The 15,059-nt window shown below is 36.8% G+C and overlaps 2 protein-coding genes across 2 annotated transcripts; one reads left to right on the forward strand and one right to left on the reverse strand.

Moving 5' to 3' along the window:
* The first annotated feature begins 1,361 nt into the window (after nucleotides 1-1,361).
* LOC115989299 (cytochrome P450 86A1) lies at nucleotides 1,362-3,287 on the forward strand. The gene has a single exon (XM_031112976.1). It carries the CDS (start codon nucleotides 1,401-1,403, stop codon nucleotides 2,961-2,963), a length of 1,563 nt encoding a protein of 520 aa, XP_030968836.1. The 5' UTR covers nucleotides 1,362-1,400; the 3' UTR covers nucleotides 2,964-3,287.
* A 3,596-nt stretch (nucleotides 3,288-6,883) lies between these two features.
* On the reverse strand, nucleotides 6,884-12,952 carry LOC115989310 (sodium-dependent phosphate transport protein 1, chloroplastic). The gene is made up of 10 exons (XM_031112985.1): nucleotides 12,454-12,952; nucleotides 12,116-12,223; nucleotides 11,581-11,736; nucleotides 11,090-11,305; nucleotides 10,687-10,896; nucleotides 9,482-9,619; nucleotides 9,082-9,183; nucleotides 8,710-8,775; nucleotides 8,486-8,570; nucleotides 6,884-7,362 (listed from the first exon to the last, which is right to left on the reverse strand). The coding sequence occupies exons 1-10, from the start codon at nucleotides 12,922-12,924 to the stop codon at nucleotides 7,265-7,267; spliced, it is 1,650 nt and encodes a 549-aa protein (XP_030968845.1). The 5' UTR covers nucleotides 12,925-12,952; the 3' UTR covers nucleotides 6,884-7,264.
* Nucleotides 12,953-15,059: the final 2,107 nt, after the last annotated feature.

Genomic DNA, 15,059 nt, shown 5'->3' on the forward strand with positions numbered 1-15,059 from the left:
AACATAACAAAATTTTTGTTCTTGCTTTAAAATGTTGAAGTTCAGGGATTTGTGCCTGTATTAAACATCAAACATTTAACTTTCAAATTTTTATTGGAAAAACACAGAAAACAAAATTATTTAGAATTAGATTTTCCTATGCAGAAATTAGGTAGACCTAAAACCCTATACAACTAATATCATTTACAAAATACAGTCAATAGCCAACACAATTTATAAATTGGATGCTAAGCATATTATTGAAATAAAAGATTTATTTCAATTTCAAGATATACAGTGGGTAAATTGAATTGATGAAGAAAGAGAGAGAGTATGACTTATTTAACTAAATAGGAGATCTCTAGGCTGAAATCTAGCTACAAAGACTAAAAATGTTTTTTTTTTTTTTGGTTGGATAAAGAAGTAGCCTTACATTTATGGTTTGTGGAGAGATATTTCAAATTTTGTCGAGGTAAAAACCAAATATTAAAGCAAATTAACAAAAAGTCACACTTTTCCATGTTTTATATATTATGTAGATTATGCAGATCATGATCTCTCATAAATCCCACCCCCATGACTTGAATTTTTTTTAGTATCATATAAATCTTTTGTTGATTCTTTGAATCATTATTATCTTATAAACAAAGCAAAGTATAATATATTATTCATATCATAACAATTTTACTAAAAAAGTACACTTAAGTGCTAATTGATGATAACTTTTTTTTTTTTTTAAGAAGCAAATATACATAAAGGAGAGGGAAAGGGATTCTAAAACAAAATCATATCACAATTCTACTCAAAAGTCATAATAACTTTTAAGGGAAGATAAACAAGTTATATTACACGCAGTATACTTTCTTAATCAAATTGATGATATCCTTATTATATGCATACATTGATAAAGCTCAAAAACTGACACAATGAGTGTCTTTAAATGCAATTTACTGATGACTTATTTCTTTAAAAGTACGGTAAAAACATCGGGAAAGCTCAAAAACTTTTAACGGTATTTTTTTCCCTTGCCAAAGGCACAGATGTTCTTTTTGCAAGCTGGAACGGTGGAGTTGAACTAGAATGAACCATAATACGTAGCTTGCTCCGTTTAGATTTACGAATAATTAAATTGCATGAAGTTGGACGTTTTAGGAAAGCCCATTTCAAGTTATAAACGAATGACTACAAGTAAGAGACTTCACCCACTTAGGTGACTATAAACTATTCCAGAAATTATACATATGGCTTTCGTGTACACTCTCTCTCTGTTCCTATCAAATCGATACCGACCCCTGGCTCAAAAAGTCCCAACAACTTCTCCTAAAATCTTTCTTGTTATCTTTACTCTATATATAATACCCCATCTCTCTCTCTCTAGGTCCAAAGCAGTCTTAAACTCTTAGCTATACCAATTCTCTCACATGGAAACCCTATCTATTCTCTTTGGCATAGCAGGTGCAATAGCACTCTATCTTTTCTGGTTCAACCTCTTAGCCCAAAAGCTCACCGGTCCAAAAGTATGGCCCGTCGTGGGAAGCCTCCCGGCTCTCATATCGAACCGGAGCAGAATCCACGACTGGATGGCTAATAACCTTCGTGCAACCGGTGGTTCAGCCACGTACCAAACTTGCACCATGCCTTTCCCTTTCTTAGCTCGCAAGCAAGGGTTTTTCACTGTCACATGTCACCCAAAAAACATCGAACACATCCTCCGAACCAAGTTCGATAATTACCCAAAAGGACCAGACTGGCAAGCCGCTTTCCACGACCTGTTAGGCCAAGGGATTTTCAACAGCGACGGCGAAACGTGGCTTATACAACGCAAAACGGCGGCGTTGGAGTTCACCACTCGTACACTAAGACAAGCAATGTCTCGGTGGGTGAACCGTACCATCAAGTCGCGACTTTGGTGCATATTAGACAAAGCCGCTAAAGACAACACCCACGTGGACTTACAGGATTTGCTGCTCCGTTTGACCTTTGACAACATATGTGGTCTCACTTTCGGTAAAGACCCGGAAACACTGTCTCCGGATCTACCCGATAACCCGTTTGCCATGGCGTTTGATACTGCCACTGAAGCCACTCTCCAACGCTTACTCTACCCTGGTTTAATTTGGAGGTTTGAGAAATTGCTCGGTATCGGAGGTGAGAAGAAATTAAAAGAAAGCCTCCAAGTTGTAGAGAATTACATGAACGATGCCATCGAGGCGCGTAAGGAAGCTCCGTCTGATGATTTACTATCACGCTTCCTCAACAAACACGACGTTAACGGAAAGCCCTTCACGAGCTCAGTCCTCCAACGCATCGCCTTGAACTTCGTCCTCGCCGGACGCGACACGTCGTCGGTGGCACTCAGCTGGTTCTTCTGGCTCGTCATGCACCACCCTGAAACCGAGCAGAAGATCATCAACGAAATATCGACGGTTCTGAAGGAGACGCGTGGCAGCGACACAAAGAAGTGGATCGAGGAGCCGTTGACGTTCGACGAGGCGGACAGGTTGGTTTATCTGAAAGCTGCATTGGCTGAAACGCTGCGTTTATACCCTTCCGTGCCGGAAGATTTCAAGTATGTCGTGTCGGACGATGTTTTGCCGGACGGCACTTTTGTACCCGCCGGTTCTACTGTTACGTATTCGATATATTCGGTTGGGAGGATGAAGAGTATATGGGGTGAGGACTGCATGGATTTTAAACCGGAGCGGTGGTTAGCGGGTGATGGAGACCGGTTCGAAACACCGAAAGATGGGTACAAGTTTGTGGCTTTCAATGCTGGGCCGAGGACTTGTTTGGGAAAAGACTTGGCTTACCTGCAAATGAAGTCGGTGGCCTCGGCTGTGCTTCTCAGGTACCGGTTATTTCCAGTTCCCGGTCACCGTGTTGAGCAGAAAATGTCTCTCACTCTGTTCATGAAGGCTGGGCTTCGTGTGTACTTGCAGCCACGTCTGCTCGGAGGAGGTCCAGATGTCGCAGCCTGTGTGTGATAAAGAAAAGAAAAAATCGTTGTTCAGCGGTTTTTGTCGTTACAAAAAGTCAACTGTGTAAGCAAGCCGAGGGTGTATGAGTCATTCAATTTGTTGTTTTTACTTTTTTTTACTTTCATCTATGATTCTATATGATATGTTATTTGTTGTTTGTTGGGTTGGGTGAGTTGTTGGATACCTAAATTTGCAGTACAGTTGTTGCTGGCCTTTAAGGTTGGAAAGATTATTAATGTCTTTGTCAAGTTCATATTCCATGTCTGTTGATATGGTCTTTCTTTTATGTATGTCTATACATATATGACACAAAGTTCTATTCTTCTACTATGGAATCCGATCACTTTCCCTTTCTCTTTTCTACCTTATCTTCCACTTTCTGTCTTTGTACAACACTTTTTATAAATTTCTTCGCAACTAAATAGTCTAATGTAATTTATGCACAGTAAGAGTGATATTATTTTAATCACATTACGTCATGTTAAAGATTACAAAAAATCGTACATTTTTTTGGTTCCAAATACAACTAAAAAAAAGGTCCGGTTAGTGTGTGCCCTTAAACCATCCATTTTTTGAAACATTTTCTCAGAAATTGAAAAAACTATAAATATTTTTTCAATTCCCGATAAAATATTTCTAAAAATGATTAATTATTGTGTGCCTTTAGGGCACACATTAACAAAATCCAAATAAAAAATAAGAATGAGCAAAAAATGGTACACCTATTTTAAGGAGGAAAAAAAGTACACTTTTTGAGTTGTATCATGTCGTATAACAAAAAAGCTTTCTCAAAAAATGTAACAAAAAAGTTGGATTTTATTTTATTTTATTTATTTTTGGGGTTAAAGGGAAAATACAAACAGAGCTATCTCAGTATATCAGTGAGAATAGAGTTAGTGGTCCTACTATACAAAACACCACCAGCATCTATATTAACAAAATACAAAGCATCAGGACTAGGAGGATTATCAAAAACCAGAAACTCCTCAGCCATGTTGCTGCCCATTCTTGCAAGTGCATTAGCGCACCTATTCCCTTCCCTGAACACATGGACCACTCGGGTCTGGAGGAACCTGCTTAGCAAGTATCTGCAATCATTAAGAAGAGGAAGATACGGTTTATTAGAACCACCTGTGGATGTGATGAGACTAATCACCACTTTAGCATCCAACTCTACAACCAACCTCTGAACTCCAATGCCTAAAGCCAGCTTCAATCCATCTCTTAAAGCCCAAAATTCCGCAACAAAACTGGAGGCATGTCCAATGGATCTCAAAAAACCTTTGATCCATCTCCCATTATAGTCTCTAATTAGACCACCACCCCCTGCCTTACCTGGATTCCCACTTGAAGCACCATCCGTATTTAATTTAAACCACTCTTCAGGTGGCTTGTTCCATTTCACAGGTATGGAAGTCAACTGTTTCTTCCTCCCAGATTTAGCAATGCAATAAAAATACTCCCTTGCGTCATTAATATAGAATCTGTGAAGGTTCAAATTAAGAGGGAAATTTTCAAACACAACTTTGTTGTGGTGTTTCCAAATGCTCTAAACAGCAAGTGGAAAAATTAAATTCCATGGAGTAGAGTTGCGATGGATTAGCTTGCTTTGGCAGTTTGCTTGCAGCCAGTCACTCACATTATGGATAGGCATAGAGGAAACTCGAGGAGCATGAATTTTAGCCCAGAATTGTCATGCGAAACTACACTCTCTAAGCAAATGCTCAATTGACTCATCTTGTTCTCTGCATATAGGACATAGCTTGTTGCAATTGATACCTCTAGCAGCCAAAACCTCCCTGACTGGGATGCTATTATGCAAACATAACCATAAAAAGCTAACAATTTTTGGATAAGTGTCCATCTTCCAAATCCAGTTGCCCCTAAAAGTAATACCATCCCCAGCACCACCAATAATTTGAAGATAAGCCAAGCTAACAGTAAACTCCCCATCCTTCGTATGTTTCCACAAAATTACATCCTTCTCATCACCAAATTCTTGGCATGGAACAGCTCTAATTTTATCCTTGATTATAGATGGCAAAACAAAGGATAAATTCTCCCAATTCCACTCATGATTATCCCGAATATCAGCTATAGCTAACTTCATGTCATTCCTTGTTAATGGCCACTCAATGAGTTCCCTTAAGGATTGCCCTTTAATCCAATTATCAATCCACACACTTTTCCTTGAGCTATTTCCAATCCCCCAACAAATACCCTTAGCATAGGTGGAAAAACCAAGCTTAATGGCAGACCAATTAGGAGAAGAAGGGAGAGCATCCGGGTTAGCAGCCCTCTTTCTAGAATTAGAGCAATACTTATTCAACAGAATCCTCGCCCAAACAGCCTCTTTTTCTTGATACATTCTCCAGTTCAACTTTGCCAAAAGCGCAATATTTTTTGCTCTGGCAGATTGAATCCCCAAACCCCCTTCATCTTTAGGCCTAATAATTTTTTCCCATTCTACTAGATGCATTCTTCGCTTTTCATTCGACGATCCCCAAAGGAAATCTCCGTTAATTTTATCCAACTTATCACATAAGTGAACTGGAAGAGCAGCCCCTTGCATGACATAATTAGGAATAGTTGACATCACAGACTTTAACAACACAGCCCTACCAAGCAAAGGATAAGAATTTAGCCTTCCACCCAACTAACTTACCCATCACCCATTCAGCCACAAAGTTAAACTGCCTTCTAGAAGCCCCTCTATGTCTAAGGGGAAATCCCAAATATTTCCCAAAGTTGCTAGTTTCAAGCATACCCAAACTCTCACACACTCTTTCTTTTAGCTCAGGAGCAACATTAGGGGAAAAATAAATTCTTAACTTATCCGAACTAACCTTTTGCCCCGATTCTAAACAAAAAGTACGCAAAACATCCGGGATGGCTTCACAAATTTCCTTATCAACTTTAGCAAACAATATAAGATCATCCGCAAAAAGAGGTGGGAGATCTTTAAATTCCCACGAGAGGCCTTAAGGGGAACCCAAGCTCCTTTAGAGCACTTCTCTTCAACAAGACTACCCAAGTACTCCATGCACAAAATAAACAAGTATGGTGACAAAGGATCACCTTGTCTTATGCCTCTAGACGGAGAAAAAGCTTCAAGAGCATTCCCATTAACCAGCATAGAAATTGTTGATGAAGAAACACAACTCATGATCACTTTAATTACGCTGGAGGGAAAATAGAAAGCTTGGAGGACTTTGTAGATGAAACTCCACTTTAATCTGTCATAGGCCTTTTCAAGTTCCACCTTGACAGCCATATACCCCTCTCTGCCTTTCAAATTATCCATGGTATAAATAAGCTCTTGAGCGATAATTACATTATCCACCCGGCACAAAAGCAGTTTGGATTGGGGAGATAAGATTGCTAAGCAATGGTCTAATCCTAGCCACTAAAATCTTGGAGATGATTTTGTACGCCAAATTACACAGACAGATAGGTCTATAATTGGCTAGAGATTTAGGATATTGGCATTTAGGAATCAAAGTGATCAAAGTTTTGTTCAAATACTCTGGAATAACACCAAGGAACTTCATTGCAAATAGAATTTTTGACATCATGCCAAAAGTGTTGGAAAAAACCAGCATATAAACCATCAGGCCCAGGTGGCTTGAAGGGTTTAAGAGCCCACAAGGCTTCCCTGATTTACCATTATAAGATATGCATGTTAAAGAGGAATTATCTAAATAAATGAATAAATAATTACACTAATTTACCCGCATCTCCGTATAGTTCCAATTCTATCGGATATCCACCACATCTATTACAAATTTGCATGACCACAAATACACTAGTGCGGCATTTTACATCAGGAAAAAAAAATGATGAAAGAAAAAGAGGTATCATATCAGGAAAAAAAATGAAAAATTAAAATGACGAAAGAAATAGAGCTATCATAGCACAGAAAAAGATTGGTGAAACAGTATTATATAAATTATATACTCAACAAATCACAAAATTGATGTGTTAGTTTGAATACAACATTTACAGGCTCTGTTGGGGTTGTTTTATATATTGATCCTTCCTCTATTGAGATGCCACTAAATTGCGTACGTATATCGAACTCCAAGAAATGGGGCAGTTTATTCTTTATGAGTTCAAGCTCCATGCTCCATGTGAAGTTTTTTTTTTGCTAATCTTCAAGCACAAGAATATCATTTAATAAAATATGATCTTGCCTTCTTCAATGTTAATATCTTTCTTTCACATCTTTCAACCATTAATAATTGTTCAACGTACTCTTCTGTATTATCTCAGGATTGAACTGCCGCATATGAAAGATCAAATATCTATTAATCCAAGATCTTCTCCCCAGTTGAAAAAAGGTTCCAGACTACAGTGCCAAACAAGTAGAGCCCAACAGAAACCTTGAAAACATCGTCCCATGAACCTGAGTATTGTCAATGAGAAGAGGGGGACACATATATATAAGAATCAGTTTATTGTCTCAACTCTCAAATGATAAACACAATGGCAGTGAGCGTAAAACCAGATTGTAATAAAGGCTACAAAAATAGCAGGTGGTTACAGGTTAAGGTAAGAATGTGCTTAGCATCTAAATAACACCATTATAAAGCAATCCTCATTGGGAAATTGAACAAGTGCAAGAGTGCAATGTCTAGAATAGTATCACACTCTTCAGGTATCTTCATTAAGTTAATACAACCATTGGTTGTAAATGCAATATATATAGAGTACTATAACTAAATTATGAATTATACACCCAAAATAGATATGCCCTTCATACCAGCCCAAATTCGGGGGAATTATGACCAAGCTAGGACCTGCTCACCCAGCTTTGAGTCGTTAGTAAAATTCAGTCATTGATAAATTTGTGGAAGAAGAATCAGATAAGCTGGTTTCAGAACTGGTTCAACAAATCTTGGTGATAGACCAAAGTACATAATATATACATCAAGACTGTAATTGTAAGTTACTTTACTTCAGGTTAAAAGTCAACATGGTATTAGAGTTCTAATACTACTTTTTTTTACTTAAAAAAAAAATTGGTTCAAGATTCAAATCAATACTTTTTTGTACAATAATTAAATCTGGACTGTATATTAACACAATCTAAAAAGTGTCAACGGTTTAACTAATGGGTCACTAGTTGAAATGTGAAAATAAATTTGAGAATCATAAAATAAATATATAAATGGACAAAAGAGGAAAAGTAAAAGAATCATGCAATCAAAACTTCAATAAGAGAAACGATATTCCAGTGAGCCTATATAAGTAACTTGGCGCAATTTAGAATCTTGGTTAGTTGGATACAAACCATCTGAGAGGAGCATTTTGCATCAAAATATCCAAGATTTTATCGGGTTTGACAGGGTCACTGACTCACTAGCAACAACCGCAATGACATAGATACCAGTTACCTATCTGACCAGGCCAGTTGGTTTAGTAACAATGTATTTTTTTTTTTTTTTTTCCTTCTTATTGTCTACCATATACAGATATTCTCCTATTTTGGCTTAAAAGTACTAAAAAGGTGTGAGAGATGTTCTAACCATGTTGCAAGATGTAGCCTGTGGCTGCTGTTCCAAATACACCTGCCAGCACTCCAGCAGTGTTGGACAGACCAAGCAATACTCCCTGAGGAAAAATGGAAAACAAAAGTCAATAGCCAGCCACTACTTGTTCCATAGAGTTCACAATTTTGTATAACACCATTCGCATTCCATTAATGAAAGCACATACAAACAAAATTTAGGACTAAAGAATTAATACTCACAGAATATCGAGGGGCAATATCTTGATGGTTTGAATATAGACCAGACTGTGAGAATGCATCAGTACCCTATTGAAGAAAGAAATTGACAACGGTTAGGATGATTCTAGCTAGTAAATGTGATCAAGGCTCTAATTATAATTTTAATCATTCAAAAAAGAGGGAATATAATATAAAATTTTCCTCATCTATGTCTGGACAACATGGCTATGCATTCTTGCATCGTCAACTTGCACTATCAATTATCAAACAAACTAAGAGAAAAAGGCAACATAATATAGGCGTAGACTTAATAAAAATCCAAATGGTGCACCCTTCTTAAATAGCAAGTCGAAAATGTATTTATTTCTATTTAGTGTAGAGTAAGTAGCAAACCTGACTGCATGCCATACATAAAACAGCCATTGCAGGGGAATTAATATGGCTCAACTGAGTTAGGAAGAAAGCAGGACCAAGAAAACCAATTGTTTGCATGATCTGCAGAGACGAAAGGTCTTTTATCAGCAGCACAGACAAGTGAACCAAGAATGTTTAATAAAGAATACTGCAAAGCATAGAACTGAGAAGAAAGAAGAATGGGGACATGAAAGATACTTATACTGGCAAATAGTTTTAAATATGTAATAGGCAAACCAGTTTTTTTTTTTTTTTTTTAATTATTATTATTATTTTAATCACAATAAAATGCCATTACCTTACAAAACTTGCATTGATAAATATTGATGTAATTGTAACTTAAGAAATTTTCAGATTTAATTATAAAAATGAGAAGTACCTTACGAACCCTTGTAACAGATAAACCTTTGCTAACAAGTGTATCTGCAATCCATCCTCCAAAATTTGCAGAAAATGCCATTGTAAGCCAGGGCAAAACACAAACAAGCCCCGAGTCTGTAAGATTGAACTTCAGGACCTAGGGAGGGATGAAAGGAAATATATTTACTCTGTCAATACCATCAATATTCTCTGGAAAAATCAATAACACAGTGCAGAAAAGAGTGTTGCGTGCTATGTACAGGGGTTTTCTCTCTGTTTTCAGTTAAAGAAACTGTAATCCTAGCTTGCCTAGTTTGTCGTATAAATGCTTCTTGTATTTCTTTATGTTTTTCTTACTTGTATTATAAATTTCTTTGGTTAATGAAAATGCTCATTAATCACCCCAAAAAAAGTATTCTGTATCAACAGCAACATCTCTTCTCCAAGATGTCCATAAGATTATTCAATTTTGCAAAATTTGCAGCTTGAAGAGTTCATCACGATGTCTTATTCCAGGTTTAAATATATTGCTAACAGAAAAATGGTAAGCAATAACTCATATCTTTATATGCATTTGCGTTATCACACCACAGGATGGTAAACCTGAAAATTAGAATAATACATACAAACAAGCATGGTTTTACAGTTTCAGAATTTTGTGTCATATATTAACACTTGAGAAAATCTTAATTACAGAAGATATAACGCATACTGAAGGCAATCAATGATGTATAAAAGATATTCCTTATAAGCAAAGGTGACTTTCCCTATTCAGAATTGGCCATTAAATGATAAGGAGCAATGACCCAACTAAACAACGTTTTCATTTCTGCAATTTTCATCCAGCTTTTTTCCATCGGTTAGAAGAGAACCAGAGCCACAACGTGTTCAAAATCAAAAGATTTCCATCAGTCACAAAAGGGCAAGGACAAATGATCTAATAACCAAACCAACAGTCCTCACCACTTTCCTACTTCCTTGGACCCCAAAACCTCAATATTTATGGTTTGTCTCGTTGGCAATCCATGTATGCAGGAAATGACAAATAGCAATGTTTACTGAAGTTTGTGCACATCAAGCAGCCAATATTAATTGCTAATGGTTGCACCATAAACTTGAATTATGAAGAAAGCATTGGAGAAGATTCACAGAATAAAATTTTTGCATTCCAACGGCCTCCAGATATAGAAGTGTATATTGCATTAAGTAGAAAGACTTACTTACTTGGTTATAGTATGTTGGCATCCATGTTAGAAGAATAAATGTCCCCCAATTGTGACAGAAATGAGACACTATTAGGGCCCATACAGGTGCCTTTGACAAGATCAGTCTCCAAGGTATTGTTTTAACAGGTTCTTTAGAAACGCTGTTGGTCATGATCAGCTTCATTTCTTCAGGCTGCAGTTCAGGATCATCAAGAGGAGAACTATGTGCCTACAGCAAGTATATCTGAAATTTCAATTTCAAAGACAGATATTTAAAAATAAAACTAAAAATTAAACTTGTGATCCTAAAGGTTTCATATAGTAGGAACGAACTACAAGTAACAAACTTTATAATGTTAAAATCTTTCCCAAAGCAACATGTAATTAATCAGTAATGCTTCCATGAATGCAGCCAATGTTACCTTGCTTAGCCACACTGCAATCCAAACTGTTCCTAGGGAGCCAAAGGAGAAGAAGACTGATGGCCATCCATACTGATGTATTAAAAATGGTGAAAAGGCCAGGCCAGTGACTGATCCAAGGTACATCCCACTGTACACCAGTGCTAATGATCTACTTCTCTCTGCTACAGGAACCCATTTTGACAAAAGATTGTTCATGGCAGGCATAGCAACACCCTGAAGGAGAACCAAAATAACTGAGCATATTTGACTAGAAAGATTAGCACTAAAACAACACATTTTGCCTGACAATAAAAATCATATCACCAATGAATAATATAGGAAGAATATATATTAGAATGTATTAAATTAGTAATCAAATTATTCAAGGCAAGGAGAGTATCACAACATAATTTCTCAGTTATCCACATATCATCTAATGGGAAAACGCATATTACAACTTTGCTTTACTAAGAAAACTGATTTTACAAGATAATTATAGAAGCACCAACCTCACCAATCCCCATGAAAGCGCGAACAACAAGTAGGAAAGGCAAACCAATTTTAGCTGCAATAGGAGTGAGAATTGTAGCAATTGACCACCAAACCACACCAAATCCCAAGACCATCTTTCCACCTACTGTGTCTGCCCATATGCCACCAGCAATCTGTCACTCACAATAACGAAATTAGAATAACCTGAAGAACAATCTTAATTAAGTAATGAAGGTCTTCCATCAATATTCATGACAGGTAAAAGCTTTTTAACTTCCATGAATCAAAGAATTGTAACACATTTGATCTGATCTGGCCTATTTTTTGGCTATAATAATTAATAAGTATAGCTGAAGGATTCTAAATAATGGGCTTAACCTTTTGGCCGTTAGAATAATAGTTAACTGGTTAAATTCACCATTTTGAACAGTTTAAGCTTTGGGGACAAAGGATAGTTTATAAGTGGTTACATATACAGTAGATTCAGACTTAGAGATGTCAGTTAAAAAAAATATAAAAGCAATGAATTAAAGAATCGCGTGTTACCGTTACCTGAGTAAGGAGGTAGCCCCAGAAAAAAGAAGATTGTATCAAACCGACTGTGGCTGGGTTCCAATTGAACTCTGCTGACATTGGAAGTATAGCAATACTCATATTCACCTGCCATACACAATCTGTTCAAAGTTGCTATAATATAACTCAAAGATTCAAAAGTCTTCCTTTAACGGCTAGTATCAAACAGTAACAGAATATCCAAAAATAAAAACCATACTTTCTCATACCAGCTAACACTCAACCATGATAACTTTCTAAGCTTCATTTTGAACATAAAACAATAACACACACACGCACACAAAAACACAAATAAACAAAAGGATGAGAGCACTTACTCTATCCATATTGCAGAGAAGGAAGGCTGAGAAACACAAAACGACAATGACCCATCTTTTTGGAAACTGTTCCCACCAAGGAACTGAACTCTCAATCTCACTCTCACTCTCACTATCCAACTCCAACTCCTTCCCCAACACGACACCGTCCTTAGCCTCCTCAAACTTCACCGATTCCGGAATCGAATCCGATATATCGTACGGCTCCGACTTAACATCGGCCCGGACTTTCCCACCACCCCTCTGGCCCGAACTACTTCGAGCCGAGACCCGGAAGTTCACATGGTAACGTTCTTGCTGTGACTGCGAGGATAACCGGACCCGGATCCGGAAATGAAACGGGTATTTGTGTTTGAAACCGAGACAGTGGTTCCGCTTTTGGGCCGAAATATGGGGTGGGGTTATGGGTGTGAGTGATAGAGAAGAGAGTAGAGCTCTGGCGCTCATGGTGTTAGAAAGTGAACAGTTCATTGCGCAGCGAGAGCTCGAAGATTTTTAAAAAGAAAGTAAATGATTTTGTGAGAGATATTTATTGGCACTGGTCCTGTATTGGACACGTGGAGGTTGCATGGACAGCATTGGATAGAGAAGGGTGAGGTTAAGGTTTTGAATAGTGTGCAAGTTAAGGAAATTAACAGCAAACTGATGAATCCGTTACCGTTAATGCAGTTATTCATTATTTTAAATTTCATTTTATTTTGGGTTGGGGAAGAAATAGTTGGGCTGGGCTTATATGGGCTGGGCTGGGCTAGAATAGTTAATGTTAATTACAGAGTGTCACTTCTTAAGACAGCCCACGAGTTTCTCAAAAAAAAAAAAAAAAGACAGCCCACGAAAAGATACACTTGGGTTGTCTGTGCTTGCTTCTGTGTGTCTGTAACTTCAAAGGCCTCTGAGTCCAGCTTTGCAAGACTTGGTCTTGGGCATCAAATCTTGTATTCTTGTCCAACAAATGCTTTTGTGTGTTTGTAGCTTTTCTTATACTTGCCTTTTAGCATGTTTCACCATATGACTACTTTTTTTTATTTATAAGAACCTAAAACCTAGTGAATCTTTCATTAAATAAACAAATACATCATTTATAAAATGGTCTCGAGTTCTTAAAAGATCCTAGAATTGTTAAAATAGCAATTTGCTTCAAATTCCACTTGTACCTTCAAGTTAATTTTTTGTTTAACTATGTTGTTACTCATTTGATCATATTGTTTGTTTATCACATGGTCGGAACCATATATTGTGTTCTTCTTCGAGGTAAGCTTATCCATATACATTTTCAGGCCAATCTAAATTTTGGGCCTCAAAACCTATTTATTCCAGGTCCAATTTTCTTCACCAAAATATTGGGTTTGCAAATTTTCAGTTGGCAAGTAAGTTTGTACAGCCCAATCATAATCTAAGTAGAAGAGATGTAATCTAGCTGAGTTAGTAAAATTGTTTGGTATCATATCAAAGATCCATCAGTGTCAAATTACCTTCATACCATACGGTATTGGTATTGAGTCTCATTCTAGAATTAGTGTGATGTAGCATTTACATTAAACTCACACTTGCATGGAATTGTGACACTAATACATATATATATATATATATATATATATATATGAGTGTCTTTGCCGCTATTGCTCCATGGATAGTGTGGGCGAGACTCCCCAAATTAAAGACCATTACTTGGCTAATGCTGATTTTACTTGGCCAACCACCAGAGTTTTTGTTTGTGAACCTTCGTTGAGATAGTGGTTGGTCCTGTTGGAATAAGTTCCAAGTAAAATGTACATTTGGAGAATTCTGATGCTTATTACAAAGTTACAATATTCGTGCTAGTCGGTGGAGGAGGAGTAGTATTATTAGTAACATCACAGTTGGTCCAACCTTGTGGAACTAATAGACAATACATTTTAGAATCTTTGTTATGTTTCCTATCTAAAAGCAATTATAATTTTCCGCACAACTACTGGCCCAAACTGCGGATCGTAATCACACAGAATTCTTTCAGACTCTCATTGTGTTCTTTTAATAAGTACCAATAATAATTACTAACATGGATGGAGCCAAAATGCTCTTGGGGTCAGCCTTCATTTCATTTAGTCAGAAGTCTGAAATAATTGTTCTATGGCCAAGCTGTATTTATTTTTATCCCTTCTCTGTGTGTGTGTGTTGGACAGTAAAATAATAGAAGTTTCCGCGTTTGTTATGATTTGAAGGACCAAAACATAATGGAACTCATTGTGGACTTGGAATCCCTTGTGAAGCGGGCAACCTCTATGGCAGATGACAAGTGGTCTCTTCTATATATGTATATTTTAACATTTGAGAAGTGAAATGACCAGCAATGGATGCACAGGACATAGATTATTGATCATTAAAGGGAAAAGGTAACTAGTGTTTGGCAAAATTATTTTTTATAACTTATTTTACTATTCAACTTATTTTTACTACTATTCATAAGTCTCATTGCATTTTTTTGGTACTATTCATGGGGCTTACTGTACTATTTTAACTAACTTTTACTTTTACCTACAGTACTTTTAATAAAAAGTTTTCAGTTTCAATAAAATAAGCAGATTATAAACAGACTAGAGTAAAAAAAGAATCTTAATGATATTTAT

This window comes from Quercus lobata, chromosome 1 (assembly GCF_001633185.2).
Source record: "Quercus lobata isolate SW786 chromosome 1, ValleyOak3.0 Primary Assembly, whole genome shotgun sequence".
NCBI lineage: Eukaryota > Viridiplantae > Streptophyta > Magnoliopsida > Fagales > Fagaceae > Quercus > Quercus lobata.

Bases quoted from the DNA above. Each gene is read 5' to 3' on its own strand.
- LOC115989310 (XM_031112985.1), bottom strand. From the start codon at position 12,924: ATGAACTGTTCACTTTCTAACACCATGAGCGCCAGAGCTCTACTCTCT. The intron at 12,224-12,453 runs GTAAGTGCTCTC...TGTGTATGGCAG, and splicing joins TTCTCTGCAATATGGATAGA to GTGAATATGAGTATTGCTAT. The intron at 7,363-8,485 runs GTTAGAACATCT...GACAATACTCAG, and splicing joins AGGCTACATCTTGCAACATG to GTTCATGGGACGATGTTTTC.
- LOC115989299 (XM_031112976.1), top strand. From the start codon at position 1,401: ATGGAAACCCTATCTATTCTCTTTGGCATAGCAGGTGCAATAGCACTC.